The 16,379-nt window shown below is 50.6% G+C and overlaps 1 protein-coding gene across 1 annotated transcript in view; it reads left to right on the top strand.

Annotated features, from left to right (window-relative positions):
• NCOR2 (nuclear receptor corepressor 2) overlaps positions 1–4,306 on the top strand; it is a 176,172-nt gene extending 171,866 nt beyond the window's left edge. Inside the window, exons 45-47 of the mRNA XM_066331748.1 lie at positions 25–252; positions 1,903–2,082; positions 2,171–4,306. Coding sequence (XP_066187845.1) covers positions 25–252; positions 1,903–2,082; positions 2,171–2,346 — 584 coding nt within the window. The 3' untranslated portion in view covers positions 2,347–4,306. The remainder of the gene's footprint in view (positions 1–24; positions 253–1,902; positions 2,083–2,170) is intronic.
• Positions 4,307–16,379: the final 12,073 nt, after the last annotated feature.

Below are 16,379 nucleotides of genomic sequence, written 5' to 3'. Positions count from 1 at the left end.
TCCTCCCTCTCCCGTATCTCCCAGGGCTAATCAGTTGTAGGAGCCAGTCGGTCCAAGAGAATTCCAGTACCAACATGGGGTTGGAGGCAATAATTAGGAAAGCCCTAATGGGTAAATATGACGAGCAGTGGGAAGAGCGCTCACCTCTCAGTGCCAATGCTTTTAACTCTCTGAATGCCAGTGCAAGCCTGCCCGCTGCTATGCCCATAACTCCTGCTGATGGACGAAACGAGGACGTGCGCTCCTTGCCAGGTCTGCAGCCCTCTCCACCTTCACTCTCTCTGTGTTAATAATTCTCAGCCTTTTTATCTCCCCATTTACAGGGGGATTTATTCCCCTCTCCCCCCCAGTTTTTGTTCATTTTGGTTTTCTTTTCTCCCCTCCCTCCCCCCCCCCCCAGCTTTGAGCTTTGTGGATCTGCTGATTAATCCTGTTTGATGTTAATTTAATAGTCTCTAAAGGTGCTGTTGCTTTCTCTAAACCACTGACTTGCTCCTTTCCCTATTTGTTGGTTTTTAATATCTCCTTTTCCTGTATTTTTTTTTACACAATGGAGAAGTTTATGGGGGTGGAAGACCCCCTCCCCACCCAAAAAATCAAAGACATAAACTTAAATAGCCAGCCCCAACTGTCTGTAAACCCCCAGTGGGATTGCTGCTGCCAAAATAGGGGAAGGTGCTGAGAAGGGCTGGTGTGGAGGACGTAGGGCAGGGTGGCATTTCACTCCCCACTCCAGTCTCTGGGGCTGTCAGGGCAGAATCCAACCTGAGATGAGGGGATCTGGGATCTGGGAGCACCTGGAACGAGAGGGAGATTGTAAAGGAGCTAAAAGGGATGCTTGGGGGATGATAAGAGAGGAGAGCAGGGAGTGAGCTGCCCCATGGTGGGGCTTGCAGAGCCCCATGGCGGGGTCTGCTCAGCTTTGGGGAGACTTCAGCAGAGATCAGAGGGTGGTTGTGCAAACCCCCAGTTAGGGAAGAGAGGGAGGACCAGGGATGGATGAGGAAAGCATTTGTTCCTCACAAAGGCAGAGTGCCCTGCACAGAACATGACACCAGTGCCAGGGATCACCCTCGGGAATCCAGGCACAGAGCCCCTGGCTCAGGAGTAGGTCCTGGGTGCACACGTGCACCTTCCCCCAGGTCAGCTCACACCTCTCTGGGTCACCTAACACCAGGCACTCTAAAGCTTTTTGCAGAAAAGCTTTCCTGGCTCCTGCATGAAACCAGCAGCTTCTTCCAGCCGTGCCCTCCCCATGCCTGCTGGAGGCTGCCTGCTGCTGGGCAGGCGGGGTGGGATGCAGAGCCCATCATCCTCCCCTCCCTCTTGGGGAGCTCCCCGTGGTTTGTCTGGGCTCACCTGCCCGACAAGAGGCCCTTGTGGCTTCAGACCTTTTAAACACCGGCTAAACATCCCCAGGGATTCTGCTGTAAGGAGGGATGGAAGACCATCCTGGCCGTGCAGAGCATGAGGACGGGGATGTGCTCAGGGCTCCAGCACCCACACAGCTCCTGGGGGTCGCTGCCTGTGCATGTGGGTGACACACAGAGCTCCATTCGTGAGCCACGGTCTGGGCTGAGCCCCGAGCCGGCTCAGGAGCAGATCCTGCAGGGAAATGGCCAAATCCACGTGGCCTCTCCTGCCCCACGTCCCTCCGTGGGACAGCTGGTGGCATCAACCCACCAAGTGGGGCAGCCCAGGAGGGGACAAAATCCCACCCGCCCCATCGCCATCCCCGCTGCTGTCAGCCCGGGGTGAGCTTTCCTCCTTTGCCACGAGCCATTTTTTTTTTTTGCAAAGCTCCTAAAAAGCGACGCGCCGGGACCCCGCACCCCGTGTCCCCAAACCCCTTTGAACCGCGTCGCGACGAGCCGGGTGACGAGCGGCCGCCTCTCTTTGCAGGAGGAGGGGGGAAGCCAAAGATCGCTGCCAGACCCAACAGCCGCAAGGCCAAGTCCCCGGCGCCGGGTCTGTCCTCGGGAGAGCGGCCACCATCCGTGTCCTCGGTGCACTCGGAGGGCGACTGCAACCGCAGGACCCCGCTCACCAACCGCGTCTGGGAGGACAGGCCGTCATCCGCAGGTAGGGGACAGTCCCCAGGGGACAGGGGAGGGACAGTCACCCCGCAGTGCTGACTCTCTGCTCGTTTCCTCCTCCTCCTCCCTCGCAGGCTCGACGCCGTTCCCCTACAACCCGCTGACCATGCGGCTCCCCAGCGGCGTGGTGACGGCGGCTCCGAGCGGCCCGCTGCCGCAGGGCACCCCCGGCAGCCAGCACCACGCCTGGGACGAGGAGCCCAAGCCCCTGCTCTGCTCCCAGTACGAGACCCTTTCGGACAGTGAATGAGAGGAGGCAGCGGCAGGGACACGGCGACCAAACCCCGGGCCGCGGGGAGCGAGCGGGACGCCCGGGGCCAGCGCCCACCACACCACGAGCCAAGATGCAGGAGCAGACCTATTTCATTTTTCCCTTAATTTTTTTTTTTTCCCTTCCCTCCCAACCAGCCAATTTGGTGGGGGATGACAGTTTTCTTGTTCTTTTTATTATTTTTTTTTTTTTTTTTACATTTTTGTTCGGGTTTATCTGTTTTAATTTTTTTTCTTTCTCAACATCTGGAAATTTCTGCGTCCTCTTCGGTCTGATAAAGAAAAGAAAAAAGCCTTAACGAGATAAAACCCAAGGAAATCATCTTCGATCTTGGCAGCCGTGCTGGGCGGTGACTCCCCGGGCTCCAGAAGGGACCGTGAGTGGCCGTGTGTCTGTCCCAGGGCTGCTCAGACTCTGCTGGCACCGGGATGTTCCTGCGGAGTTGGCAGCGGGATGCTCCCCTCAACCTCGGACCCGGCCATGGGGATGTGCCTGAGAATTGCAAAACTTGGAGCGGGTTAAAGAAAAGATTGAGAAGAAAAAAAAAAAATACCCACCCCCCCCACAAAAAAAGAAAAAAAAAGGAAAAAGGAAAAAAAAAACGTTTGAGGAGTCCTGTGTCACAAGACGGATCAGCCCCGCGATGACACGCTTCGAACGTGGCTGGGAGGAGCGGGCAGGGGAGGGAGTGAGGAGCTGTTTCTTAAAGAAAAAAAACCACAAACAAACCCACATTAAAAAAAAAAATCCTGGTCCCTTGGATGGAAGCAATCCCGGGTCACTCGGAGCGGGCAGGGATGTCCCCGGGCTGGCTCACACGCTGCCCGCCGAGGGGCTCGGTTGCTTTAAGTGCATTGTTTTCTGAATGGTGAGAAAAGGCAATTGTAAATTGTATTGGTCTACAGGGTATATTTTTGATACCTTCGGTGAATAATGTCAATATTTTACGCAAGGAAGGACTTAAAAACGCAGTATTACATGCTGTAAAAGAGGTTCTGTTCTTACATGCAGGCTTTGATGCATTTGTCCATTGTATGGAAGGGTTTAAAAAAAAAAAAAAAAAAAAAAAGGTAACAATGATCCATCAAAGTTATCTTTGGGAGTCAGGAGAATGTATGTACTTAGTTTAAAAAAAAAAAAAAAAAAAAAACAAACAAAAATCTTGCCATGGTTGCAGGGCCCCCCGTTACACACACTTTTGCTGGTTGTAGACGTTGATTCTCCAGAGCCCTCCAAGCTGGCCAGGGCAGGGGCAAAGTGGGCAGGAGGCCAGCGTGGCAGGGAGTTCACAGGAAACTTTAAAAAAAAAAAAAAAAGTTAAAAAAAAGTTTTTATTGTATTTTTGTGATACACACGAATGCTCTACTTTACATTATTTTTTTTTTTTTCATTCCATAATGTTGGCTCATATCTGCAGTTACATGGTTAAAGAACAAAAAAAAATATTAGACTTTTTTTCATTCACTTCTGCTTTCTCGCTCTGGGGGGAAAAAAAGAAAAAAAAACAAATGGCAAAAAAAAAAAAAAAAAAAAAAGATAAAAAAATAAGAAAAAAAAAATAAAATGTATTAAATGCTTTGCATTCTATACGCTAGAGGAGCCCCAGCCCAGCCCCACTGCCTCCAGCAGCCCCACGGGCTCAGGCGCCGTCACCTTCCCCATGGATCTTTCTTTTCCCCCTGCAACGTTCCCGGGTTGATTCTGATTTCAAAGCAAGAGAATGATGGTGTTTGTTGTTTGTTTGGGGTTTGTTTTGTTGTTTCTTTTTTTTTTTTTTTTTTGTTCCCTGTTGGGTTTTATTTTTTTTGTTTGTTTTGGTTTTTTTTTTACAATGTACAGGTTTTTAAATGTTCATCGATGTTCGTGTCTTTTCTGTTGTGCTTTTTTTTTTTTTTCTTTCTTTTTTTTTTTAAGAAAAAAATCCGAGACAATGCACAAACGATGTGGAAAGTCTTTGCGTTCCCAGGTTATTGCTGCTGGTGTCTCCGTGGCTCTGAGCTGTACAAACTCACAGAGCTGATCTCTAGGCAAAAAAAAAAAAAAAAAAAAAAAAAAAAAAAAAACGCTATTAAAATGTTGCAGATTCTGCTGGGAAACAAAAAAAAAAAAAAAAAAAAAAAAAAAAGAATTATCCAAATCTGACCCATCTTCAAAGCCGCCTCCTTAGCTGATTGGGAAAAAATAGCGGGGGGAAAAAAAAAAAAACCCAACCACAACAAAAGAATAAAGTTCCCACTTGGCACAGTAGCAATACTGTGTGCTGCTTGGTGTCTCCAGATGTCCAGGAACTCGCTGGTGGCCAGTGGCTGCAGAGTGGCACCACAGCCCCTGCCAGGGACCCAGCGAGGGCTGAGAGGGTGAGAGAAGACCCCAGTGGCCAGAGGGGTGAGAGAAGGGCCCTGGAGCTGCTGCTCTCAGCCCTGGTGCCGCAGCACACCAGGGATGGAGGTGCTGGGGTGGCATTCGGGTGTCTCACCGTGTGGACACCCCGTGCCAGCCCTGCAGCCAGGTGTTGGGACATCGGGAAGGGCCACGGGCTCCTGGCAGGAGCTGCAGAGCTGCCTTGTACTCCCTGCTAGCCATGGCAGCCTTCACCAGCAGCATGGGCAGCAGCCAGAGCCGTGGCGTGGAGAGAGAAGAGCCTGTCCCACCCTTCGGTGGCAGCCCCAGAGCCGCGATCTCTGCTCTCCCTTCCCTGTTCTCCATGTGTGCAAGGTGAGGGGCTGGCACTGGCCACGAGCCCCAAGCACAGCACACCGAGGCTGTGCCAGGAGCGTGGCAGAAGAGTCGTAAGGTATTGCTGAGGTTCTTAGAGCCCTCATGGGGTTTGTGGCTCGGTGCTGGTGGAGGGATGGTTGGGCAGATGTTCCCAGCTGCTGGGCAGGGCAGTGTGTGCAGGAGGGGATGGTGCTGGGGTGACACTGGTGACACCGAGGTGCTGCAGGGCTCCAGCAGCCTCAGAGGGATCCTTGGGCGTTGTTCCTCAGTGGGGGAACACGACAACATTGCTGATGGTCCCAGCTCTGTGCAGGAGCTCAGGCCCTGGCTGTGCCATGTGTCCCCATCCCGCCTGCCCCAGGCCCAGGGATGCAGGAGAGCGGCTGAGGCCAGGACAGGTGGGTTTTACTCCAGTAAATCCTACTCCTGGGGATCCCCCCTTGCTGAGACACAGCACTGCTTGGTTTTGCCACTCTGTCTTGCTGCATCTCCATTGTTGGGTCTCCCCACACATACCTGAGCCCCGGAGCAGCAGCAGCTCCCACTGGGGAGCTCTGAGTCCCCTCGCTGCGGTGCAGGAGCAGAGCATCCTCGTGCTGCGGGTTAATTAATTTCTGTCAAATCAAGGAGCTGGCAGTGGGTGGGCAGGAGGCCCAGAGCAGCTTGGTGGGGATCACCCCCAGCCCTGGGAGGCTGCAGAGGGACGGCCCCACTTCACCTGCTCAGGTGTTGACCCAGGGGAGTGTGGGTTTGGGAAAGGAGGAGCCGTTGCTCCTGTAGGTTGTGGTGTTTCCCCTCTGGCCCTCGTTCTCCTCACTGAGGCGTCCCCAAATTCTCACGGCAGGGTCTGTCTGACAGCACCTCCTCATGCTCTCAGCTGCGGTCGTGCAATCCAGGAGAAACTCACATTAAACTATCCCAAAACCCCACGAGTTTAAACTTAATGCTTACCAACTCTGTAACTTGTACAAACACAAATCACTGGACAATTTGTCTCTTGAACTGTAATTGGGAGGGGAAAAAAAAAAAAACCTCTCTGTGTGTACCCAGCCTGTGCACAGCTGCTCTGGAGAGATTTGTACGACAATTTGGGGGGCTGTGCAGAGACCACCAGGTGTAAATAATGCCACAGCTTGCTCCAGAGGGGAGGGGTTTATTCTGCTCAAGGTGACGGGTTTGTTCACTGTTTCTGTGCTCGGCGTGCCCACCAGCGAGCGGTGGGGGACAGTGGGCGGCCACTGCCGTGCTGGTTAAATAATAAAAAAGCAAACAAACCAAGCCAACCCCAAGCTTCTTTGGCAGCAGAAAGCGGCTCCTGCCTGTGGGTGTGTGTGAGCCTGGGCAGCTGAGGTGGCTGCAGGTGAAGGGGAGGGGGGTTAAGGGACCCCTGTGCTGGCATTGATGGGGTGTCCAAGGTAAGGTGGGCTGAGGGGACCCAGGGGTGGTGGCAGCAGGCACAGCGAGCACCCCTAGACCTTGTCCCATTCACCCAGGACTGTAGGAAATTATGGGGGAGGTTAATGAGCGACTGCCTAGTTAAGAAGTGAAACCAAATTAAGAAGCCCTGGCATCTATCTGTGGGTCTAAATTGCCTTACCTCTAACACCAGAGTCCCATGAGGTGTGATTAACTCGGCTGGGAGTCCCCAAATCCCCCCTCCCACAGGGGTGCCATAGGCTGGGGAGCACTTCCCACTGCTGCAGGGTGTGGTTGGGGTGAGGAGTGATGAGTGGGGCTCACTGAGCTGAGGGGGATGGCTGTGCATGAGGATTAACTGATGGCTGTGTGGAATTTAGTCCATTGAATGGCTCTTAGGTGGCTTTAGGGCCTTCTGCTGCCTGCCTTTCCTGCGGCTTAGAGATGGATTTTACACAAATGTTGTTTTCCTGAGCACAGCATTTCAGCCGTGGTGTATCCCTGCCTTCTGCCAGCACTGCCTGACTGGTTTGTCTGCCCAAAGGATAGCCAAAAGGTTTCTTTCTCCGCGCTGCTGAGGTTCACCTGGATCACCTGGATTGCTGAGACACCTTCTGAAATCCCTCCAAGTATGTACCCACACTGACCAAATCTGCCTCTTCCTGTCTCCATGTGCTCCTCCAGCAATCAGCTGCCATGGCAATGCACCAGGCAGATACTGCTGGCTCTTAAAAACCAGCCCGAAGATCTCTTGAGACCAGTGATTTTGTTGAAAAACCTTCACGGAAAGGCTTTTGCCACTCTGAAGGCAATTAGAGTAAGTTAATAACCAGTACAAACAGGAGCTGGGCTGTTCAACCTCTCACATCATGGTTTAAATGCTGACAAGGGCTGACAGCCATCTCCCTAGTCAATAATTCACACTGATGCTGAAGAAAGAGAAGGTGGGAAAACTCTTAATTCAAGGCCAACACTTAGAATTTAATGATGGGTAACTTTAGGTCTACTTGCAAAGCTCTTACATAAAGAGATGAAAATGAAACGGGACAAATGCAGATGGCTTTGAAAACCAGCAATAAAAACATGTCAGCAGTCCACACTCACTTGTATTTTGAGTGGCAGACAGGAGTTTTGGAGGGAAAGGGGAATATAAAAAATGCCCCTGATACCTTTGCCCTGGACAGGCTGAGAAAGTGCAGGAGCATTTTGACCTTTTGGTGACAAATGGGTGTTTAGTCAGGATTAGAGATTATTTTTTTTTCTTCTGGAAATAATTAAAACAAGACGTTTTTGTTTGTTTGTTGAGCCAGGTTGAGTGACAAGAGCAGGGAGGAAAGGGCACGAGGTGGAGGCTGTCCTTGTTGTACCCCAGGACACTGCCTTGGGCACTCTCCCAGGGCTGCAGGTGCCCTGTGGGGATGAAGGGGAGTGGGGTGCAGCTGAGGTGCCCAGCAATGAGCAGGGCAGGATTTTTTTTTTAAAAAAAGGGTACAAATCACACCAGAATACCACACCTCTGTGCTGGCAGCACCCAGCCCTGTGTCCTCCCACGATGGTGGCCCACAGCCCTCGCACACTGGCCCCAGCAGAGCCTTTGGCCAGAGGCTGTTCCTGGGCTCTGCACAGCAGGAAGCATTTTATACTCTCCTGACAGTTGCAATCCAAATAGCCATTCATCACTTCTTGTGATTTGCCATGAAATTATATATGCTCTGTGATAATGATGCAGAGGGCTAAAGAGCTGATCTTGGCAGGAGATGAGACGGGCTAGGCTGGCGAGTAACTTGGAAGGGAAATAGAGCAGCTTTTGGTGGGATGCCTGGCTCTTATCAGCACTGGGACCCTGAGGGGTGTTGGGCAGAGGTGTCCAGACTGGCTGAGCTCTGCCTGGCTTCTGTGTCATCTGGGGAGAGCCGAGTTCATAAGAGGCTTGGGAATGAGTGTCACTACGCGCATGTGTGAGGAACAGCTGAATTAATTGTCAGGTTTATTTATCCTCTCTTTTTTATTTTGTTTTTTGGCCTCCTGCAATTACCGAAAAGGATTTGTCAGGGCTCCAGGCGGTGGAGTGGTAATAAATCACTGGCCACCGACAGGAGGTTGGAGCAGTTGTATCTGGAGTGATCCGAGGTTGGTTTTGGTGTTACTGAAGGGTGAGTGCTCAGAGGGGCTGGGGGCCTGCAGCACAAGCAAACAAACCAACAAACCGACCAGCCAGCTTTGCACAAGTACTCCTGAAATAAAATCCATGGAATAGGGATGCAGGGGGGCTGGGGAGGTGAAGGCTGGGCAGCCACCAGCACATGGGACAGTGCCAGACCCTGCTGGGCTGCAGGTCCCTTCCCCTGTGGCACCAGGGTGACCAGAGCCACCCCTGTGAAATTCACAGCATCTGCCTGCATGCCCCGAACTGGAAATCTGCTGAAACAGAGTTGAAAGGTGAAATCCTTGTGCTGCAAACACAGCACTTTCCGGATCTGCTTTCCAGTACAGGAGGGTGTCCTGATCCCAGCGAGGACAGCCGCATTCATCTCAGCTGCAGACACAGCTGACAGGTGAGGCTCTCCCCTTGCTGGCCCTTGTGAAAGGAGAGCAGGCACAAAAGGCTGCCCGTGGTGCTCGGGAGGCCAGCCCAGAGATCAGTTTCACCACCAGCATCGTGGGGAAGTGTGTGGGTCACACATTGCGTTTGCAGAGGCCTCTGTGTTCCCCTTCTTTGGAAATAATCCCGCTGTCCCTCTGGAAATGCACGGAACCTGACGAAACCCAGGGTGTTGCAGGGGTGGTAAGCTCCATCTGGAGAGCTGTCTGCTTTGAAGTCGGATGCTGTTTTAAACTCTGCAGGGTACTTTTGCTTAGGAAAAGCAGCAGTTGTCAGTAAAGACTGATCTCGGTCCAGAAATTTTTGCTGCTCCCCAACTTCTTTTCATATTTATTAGTCATTTGCAATCTCTTTGATGACTAAATGCATGTTCAGCTCGGAGAAAAACGTTGCAGTGTTTGCTGAGGTAAGTCAGGGCAGAAGAGATGCTGACCACACTGGCCATGCTAACGATGGTGCATCTAGATTAGTCATTATTAATTGCCACGGCAGCCCCAGTGCTCCTGAGCAGATGCTGAGGAGACTCATGGAGCCAGCAGGAGCCCTGGGGGGGTTGTTCTGAGGTGTGACCTGTGGGCAGTTGTTCCAATAAGGTCAGTATTTGTGGAAAATATGCCTATAGGAGAGGGGCAGTGCCAGGAGCTTCTGGGGGCTCCTCTCCTGCCTCCAGTGGCACAGGAGGAAGGGAAGAGCAAATAACTGAGCAGCACCATCCAGGAGGTTGCTGTTGAAGACACTCCATGCTAATTCAGCATGTTCCTCAAACTGCTCTGTGCAGCTGTCAGCAGGTGTGGCCTGATGGGCCCCAAATCAGCTCCAGTGAAACAGATTCTGAAGAGGTTTGCACTCCACTGACTCGGCTGTTTGTTTGCTAAAGTCCAGACTTCAGCTGTGAAATTCTGATCCAGCTCTGCCCAGGACCCAGGAGTATTTTCTGCTGCTGTTTTGTCCTGAGCCCTTTCCAGAAAGTGAAGCAGCTGCCAGAGGTCAGACACAAGGAACCTGGTTGGTGTGTGCCTAAAGAAGGGTGCCAGGTCAGGATCTGCATTCCAGTTGGACCAAAGCAGAGCTTTCCCCATGGGGATGTTAATCCTGAGCCTTGGCTCAGAGCCATCTCCAGCGTTCATGGTTTTGGAACTGGAAAAAGGCACCACGCTGTTCAAGGCAAGAACAAGTCCTTATACCCCAGTGAGAAGTCACAACTCCCTCCTTAGCACTGAAACCCATCTAACTCCAGCCCATTGGACTAATTTTTAAGCTACCAGTCTCCATGGGCTGCCAGAACATCCTGCTTCCCTTCAGGCCAGCCAGAACCCCTGAGCTGGAGCTGCCTCCTCCATCCACTGGTGAAGGAGAAACCAAATAGCAGAGGTTGCTCCTGGGTCTCTTTGAGGGGGAGGGCAGCCTTTTTATTAGGTTCAGATGTTGCTTTCTGCCCTGGGCCGTGCTGGAAAGTAAAGCAGAGTGTGTTAATGTTGGCTGGAAGAACCTCTGTGGAAACGGGCTGGGATGAAGCAGGTTTCTCCTGTGCCCATTTCTTGGGGGAATGGGGAGATGGGTCAGCATGGGAGGCACAGGTATGGGCAAGGAGTCACCCCTTGAGCTTCCCTTACTCTCTAAAATCTCCCAGAAGGGAGTGTGGCTTTAGCCAGCCACCGGCTTCCCCAGGGCTCTTGGGGACCTGCTGTGCCCTGGTCAGTGGCTGCTGTCCCCAAACCAATGGCACCCACAGGGAGAGCTGGTCCCAGTGCTGAGCTGACGGGTTCCTTCTGGATCTGTTCCCTGTTGGGAGATGTGAAGGGCAAGGCTGTTCTCCAGATGGTTTTTTTCACCATTAGGCAGTGTTTAAACACACTGTGATTTCCTTCCCCATTTCTTTCAGAGTGCACATAGAGGAGAGACCCTTGGAGGAGGGAAGTGAGTGGCAGGGGGAGGGCAAAGGAAACCTTCCCAGAGAGTGCTGAGCCGGGCTGCCCATGAGCAGAGCCGGGCTCCAGAGGGTCCTGCTGGCCACTGCCAAGCCTGGAGGCCTTTGGAACACGTGGCTCATTAACAGAGTGGCTCAGCCACGGTCAGGATCACTCACGGGGCTGGTGCTGCCAGAACAAGTCCCGGGGGACTCAGAAAGGGTTTGCAGAGTTCAGGGCAGAGCTCTGCTTAGCAAAGCACCCTGAGCCTCAAAGGCTGCTCCCCCATTCCCTGCTCCACTCCACCTTCAGTCCACTTGGAAAACAGGCTCAGACTGGAGCTGGAAGGATGCTCAACTCCTCTCCCAGACACTGAGGGACCTCTGTGGCTCTGGGTGCTCTCTCCTCTGGGTCAGTGTGTATCTCAGGGTAAAGCTGGTGCTCGACCAGCCAAGGGATGCTGCCACCCCAAAATGCCTCATTAGCAGCTGGACTTGAAGTTAAAACCCCAGCTCTGCCCCTCCAAGGCCATCCTACTTGGCCACAACAGGCCCATAATAGGATGTGCATCGTGGCCTCTCTGAGCCGTGCTCATCAGCAGATAAAATGAATATCCTGGAAGTGCAGGCGCTAAAAAAACCCCTCGCTGTTGGAAGCGCAGCAAAACCCATCTGTGAGTGGAAGAGGTCAAAGAAGAATACAAAGGCTTTTATTTCCTGGAGGCATTTGTCAGCAAGACAAATGTGGGTTTTTTTTTTTAAATTTGCTGCCATTTCCTAGCTGGCCGCCCACGCAAACACCAAATGGACTTTCACTCCACAGAGCTGAGTGTTGGCTCGTGTCCTCTGTAATCCAACCCTCAGGAATCAGGCGAGGAGTCGGCTGGATCCCTCTTTGTTATCAGTGAGTGGGGCATATTTAAAGGATATGGGCAGATTTCAACACTACATCTATAACTAGTTTATTGCTGGTGCGTTCCTCTCTTGCCCGTGTTATTTATGTTGAAAATGATAAATGAGGGATTGATGATTCTGGCTGGTTCATGAATAATCAGGTTATTTCACTGCAAAGCCCCAGGGGAAGGTAATGTTTCTACAATCCTCCATCAAAGAGAAAGCAGTTTGCACGCGTGTGTGTGTGTGTGTGTGTTGTTCATTCCTCCAGTGCTTTGTGTGGGTTTTGGGGTGGTTTTGCAACCTCCCTCTGCAAGTGTTCCTTATGCCCAGGCATCCCATGCTGCATCCCAGTCCAAAGTGTTTCCCAGTCTACACAGTGCCTTGGCACCATCAACAGCAGCCACGCAGTGGATGCCAACTCTTTGGAGCAGTTTGGTCTCCAAAAAGGAGGTGGTGGGCATTTCAGTGTCCTGTGATGGGAGGGTGCAGCCAGGAGCCCTGGGGAGGTGCACAGAGAGCCCCGGCCACGGCAGTCAACTTGGAAGGAGCCCATTCGTATTTCAAGGAGCTGCAAATAGCTGCTGGTCTCAGGATTTGCTTGTGAGACAGGAAGAACCTTGGGGAGATGATCTGAATGTTTATGTATATAGAAATGTCTAATCACCAGCTCAGAACAGGCTCGGGAAGGGAATCTGGAGGTGGTTAGCTGGAGAGGAGGATATTTTTATGCTAGAAATGTGCTGTCCGCCTGTTTGTAGGGTAGGAAGGATACGATGAGAATCAAAGGCTTGGCAGGATGAGCATTTTCATCCTCATAGATGTGAACTCCCCATCTGTTGTGGACACCAAGGCGTGGAGCTGTTTAGATCCAATATCATTATTAGAAGCAGAAAATAGAGCTCATAAAACTCCCTCCTTACACCCCAAAAAAGGAATTCCAGGACCCTTTATCCTACTTGAGAACAAGCCATTCCTGCATTAATTTCCCTGCTGTGACTGGGCTTGTTGCCAGGAGAAGGAGACTCGGTGCTTTAGCAGAAGATGCAGGGCCCTGGGGCAGGTCCTTGCTCCTCTCCAGTGTCACCAGACCAGGGGATTTGGGAACAGAGCTGGGCAAGGGCAGTGTGGTGGCCAAGCCACGTTCCTGCCAGGCTGTGGAGCTTTGCAGGGGCTGCATCTGCAGTGGGAATTGCTCCCACAAGCAATGGGATGGAAACCAGCACTGGATCCACATCCCATGGCTGATGGCATCCATGGCTGAGGGCAGCTGGCAGTGCCACCCTTGGAAGCCACCATCCTGCCACCATGCCAAGCATCCAGGGGCCCCAAGCAGCCACCCTGGGGGCTCAACTGCTGAAGCCAAGGTGCCCCCTGAGGCACTGAACCTGCTACACAGGACACGAGGAGGTTGCAGAGCTGCATCTAAAACTTCCCAGGTGGATCCAGTCATCCTGGAATGGTTTCTGGGGGAGGTAGTTGTGAAGCCACAGGCTCAGCTCAAGGGACAGAGATGTATCTGCTCTGACAGTCTCCCATTCCAGTCTCCCCACAGAGATGGATTGAGTCACAGTTCAGTGTCCTGTGCCAGAGGAGACAGTTCCTATAGGTGGCCATTGCTCCAGTCCTGCTTCTGGTGATTCCTTCAGATTGCAAGAGATTCATGACATTTTTGAGGACAATATAACCTCCAGCTGCTTGGCACTGCCTAGAACTCACGAAGACACTTCTGCCAGGTCGAGGCTGTGACATTGCCATCTGCTGATGGAGAGCAAAGACCCAGCCTAAGGTCTAGCACATGGTATTTCAACTGATGGTTTGGCAGCAGGGGAATGTTTTTACTGCTCCAGGATCAGGTAAGGCTGTTTCTCTGGCAAATCTTTCCATTGTTTGTTAACTGTAAATAGCTGTGGAATGAAATTTGATCAAGGCATCTATTGTTTCCTTACAGCTCTGCTTTGTTGAGTGGAATAGGGATCCCAGCCATGTGGAGTTTTATTATTATTTAATTTGTAGCTGCCCATAATCAGCAAATTCTTTTAGGTGAGGCTTTTGGCATTTTATATTCAGCATTCTTGCTCTCTGTAAAACCAGCCTAAACCTTTCCTTCTGTTCCTAAAGGCATCTAGTTTAAATTCAAAGTCCATCCATTATAACTTCAGCACCTTGTAATCCCTCAGAGATATGTGCAATTACTCTCTGAAATATCCCAGGAGCAAAACTAATACCAAGCATCATCTGCTTAAATTTACAACATCCAACTAGCACAGTAAAAGCCACTAGCTTAGGGGTTAGCTCATCTGAGCACACTTGCCAAAACACATATCCTGCATCTAATACTGCTTTTGCTGCTGAGGATTTAGCTGCCACCTCAGGAATCTTCATTGGACAGCATTCACATTTTATGGTTTTATTTAAATAGCAGGAGTGGATGCACATGTCCTTCATCTGGCATTTGGGTGACAGGCAGTGAACTCACACTCACAACCCCTGCCTTCTCCATGCTGTCTGTCTTTCCTCAGGTTCTGTCTCCCATCCTTCATCCTAGGAGCAGTTCAGCCATGACTTGTGTCAAAAATCTTGGGATGAGGACACGGACACTTACCCTGCAGCTGAAGCAAGCTTCTTGCATAACATGGCTTTGCTTCTCCTTTCCATTCCTTAGAGTTTTACAGCCGTTTTCATCCAAGCCTATTGACTTCATCCCTATAAATCCAATGATTTTTCCATAAGGATTAGTGTCAGATTCTCCCTGCAGACATCTTGGGTCTTGGAAGACAAAGGAATGCTCTGCTAATGGCTGGCTGGTGAGCCTGAGGCATTCACAGCAATGGCTTTAAAATGCACTTCATGGCCAGGCAGGGTTTGAGCTCCTCCACCATCGTGATTTGGGAAGCCAGGACACAGGAGGGATCCCAAGAGTGCATTAGAATGGGGATACCTGGATTTGAAATAAGCATTGTGTGGGTTCTTTCTGCCCTTGAAGGCCATGGAAAAGCTGGGAGAGGAACTGTCTAGATCCAGCACCAAGGATTCACATAGCTGGGTAGAATAAGATGAAGCTGAAGAGGAAAATTTAGAGCAAAGAAATGGTCAGACTGAGAACCAGGGAAATCCTGAAAGGTAAAACTGCCTCTGAGAGCTCCTCCTCAGCTTTCCCCGGGCACGCAGAGCAGGGTTTGCACATCACAGCACTGACTGACTGTGCCACAGCCACATCTACAGGAGCTGGGCTGAAATCCACAGAAAGGGATGGACAGACCAGAAACACTCCCTCTGGATGGAAAAAGGGCACCAAGTAAAGGGATATGGAGGAGGAAGGAAACTCTGCATACATCAGCATGAGGGTTTGAGCATTTTATTACAGTATATAAATTTTGTCTTCTTAAATTACTCTCTATGAGTTGAACAGAAAGGGATTATGGTGGAGGAAGGAATATACAAAAATAAAAGGATATTGTGAGCTACTGCATCACCACATATACAACAGTAAAGTACTTTACAAGCATTTAGAGAATCAGACTTACAAAAATAAAAAATATGACACATCCTTATGCATTTCCACCACTTTTAAGTTCTTCCTTCTCTAACCTTCAGACACCTTTCAATCCCATCCTCAGGTCACAATTCACATGATAGGATACTTTGCTCATTTTGATGGCCATTACAGTATCTGAAAAAGAATTAGTGCCTCCCAAGACTTATAAAATCCAATGGTTATAGAGCTTTAGGGGAGATGTTCAGAACAGATCAATTTGTGAGTGATCAGGTGATCCTCAGGGAGCAGACTTTATCTGGCAATAAAAATCTGAATATCCCACAAGAAGATCCATCATCCCCTATAAAGCATTCCCCCATCTCCACAGAGGCACAGCTCTGTGCATGTTTGATTGATACAGAAAATATCTTGTGAGCCTGAGGAATGCTGATGCTCACAGACTTCAGTGGGACTGAAGGACTGGGATGGAGGATGGATCTGATTTTGTTTCAGCTCTAAAAAAGGCAAAGATGCCTCTTCCTAAAGGAAAAGAGGCAGGTTAAAACCACAACGGCTAAATATCCTAGCTCACAGCGTTCACACACAGAACCATTCACTTCTACATCAGACTCACTGCAGTCTTTAGTCCTCAGTTTGCTTTACAAAGTCTTTTTTGCTCATTAGCCTTCTGGTGACCTTTCCCATTTTTTTTAAGACACACTCAACATAAATAGTAAATAGCATTCACTTCTCTGACCAGCAGCTCACTCAAACACTGCTATCAACACCCAAACACCATTTCATCAGTCCCAGAAAGTGTGCACCCAGGGTGCAAATCTGTCTGTATTTCACATTGAGGAAAGTAGAGCTGGCTTAGGAAGGAGGAAAAAAAAAAAAAAAAAAAAAAAAAAAGGAAAAGGCAAAAACTAAAGACAAGCAGTAAACTTTTGGTCAAAGTTGTTCTCTGCGGTTTGTGCAATGTATTCCACAGCTTCTGA

The sequence above is a fragment of the Sylvia atricapilla genome, chromosome 17 (assembly GCF_009819655.1).
Source record: "Sylvia atricapilla isolate bSylAtr1 chromosome 17, bSylAtr1.pri, whole genome shotgun sequence".
Classification (NCBI taxonomy): domain Eukaryota; kingdom Metazoa; phylum Chordata; class Aves; order Passeriformes; family Sylviidae; genus Sylvia; species Sylvia atricapilla.
This window is presented reverse-complemented; position numbering and strand designations above follow the sequence as displayed.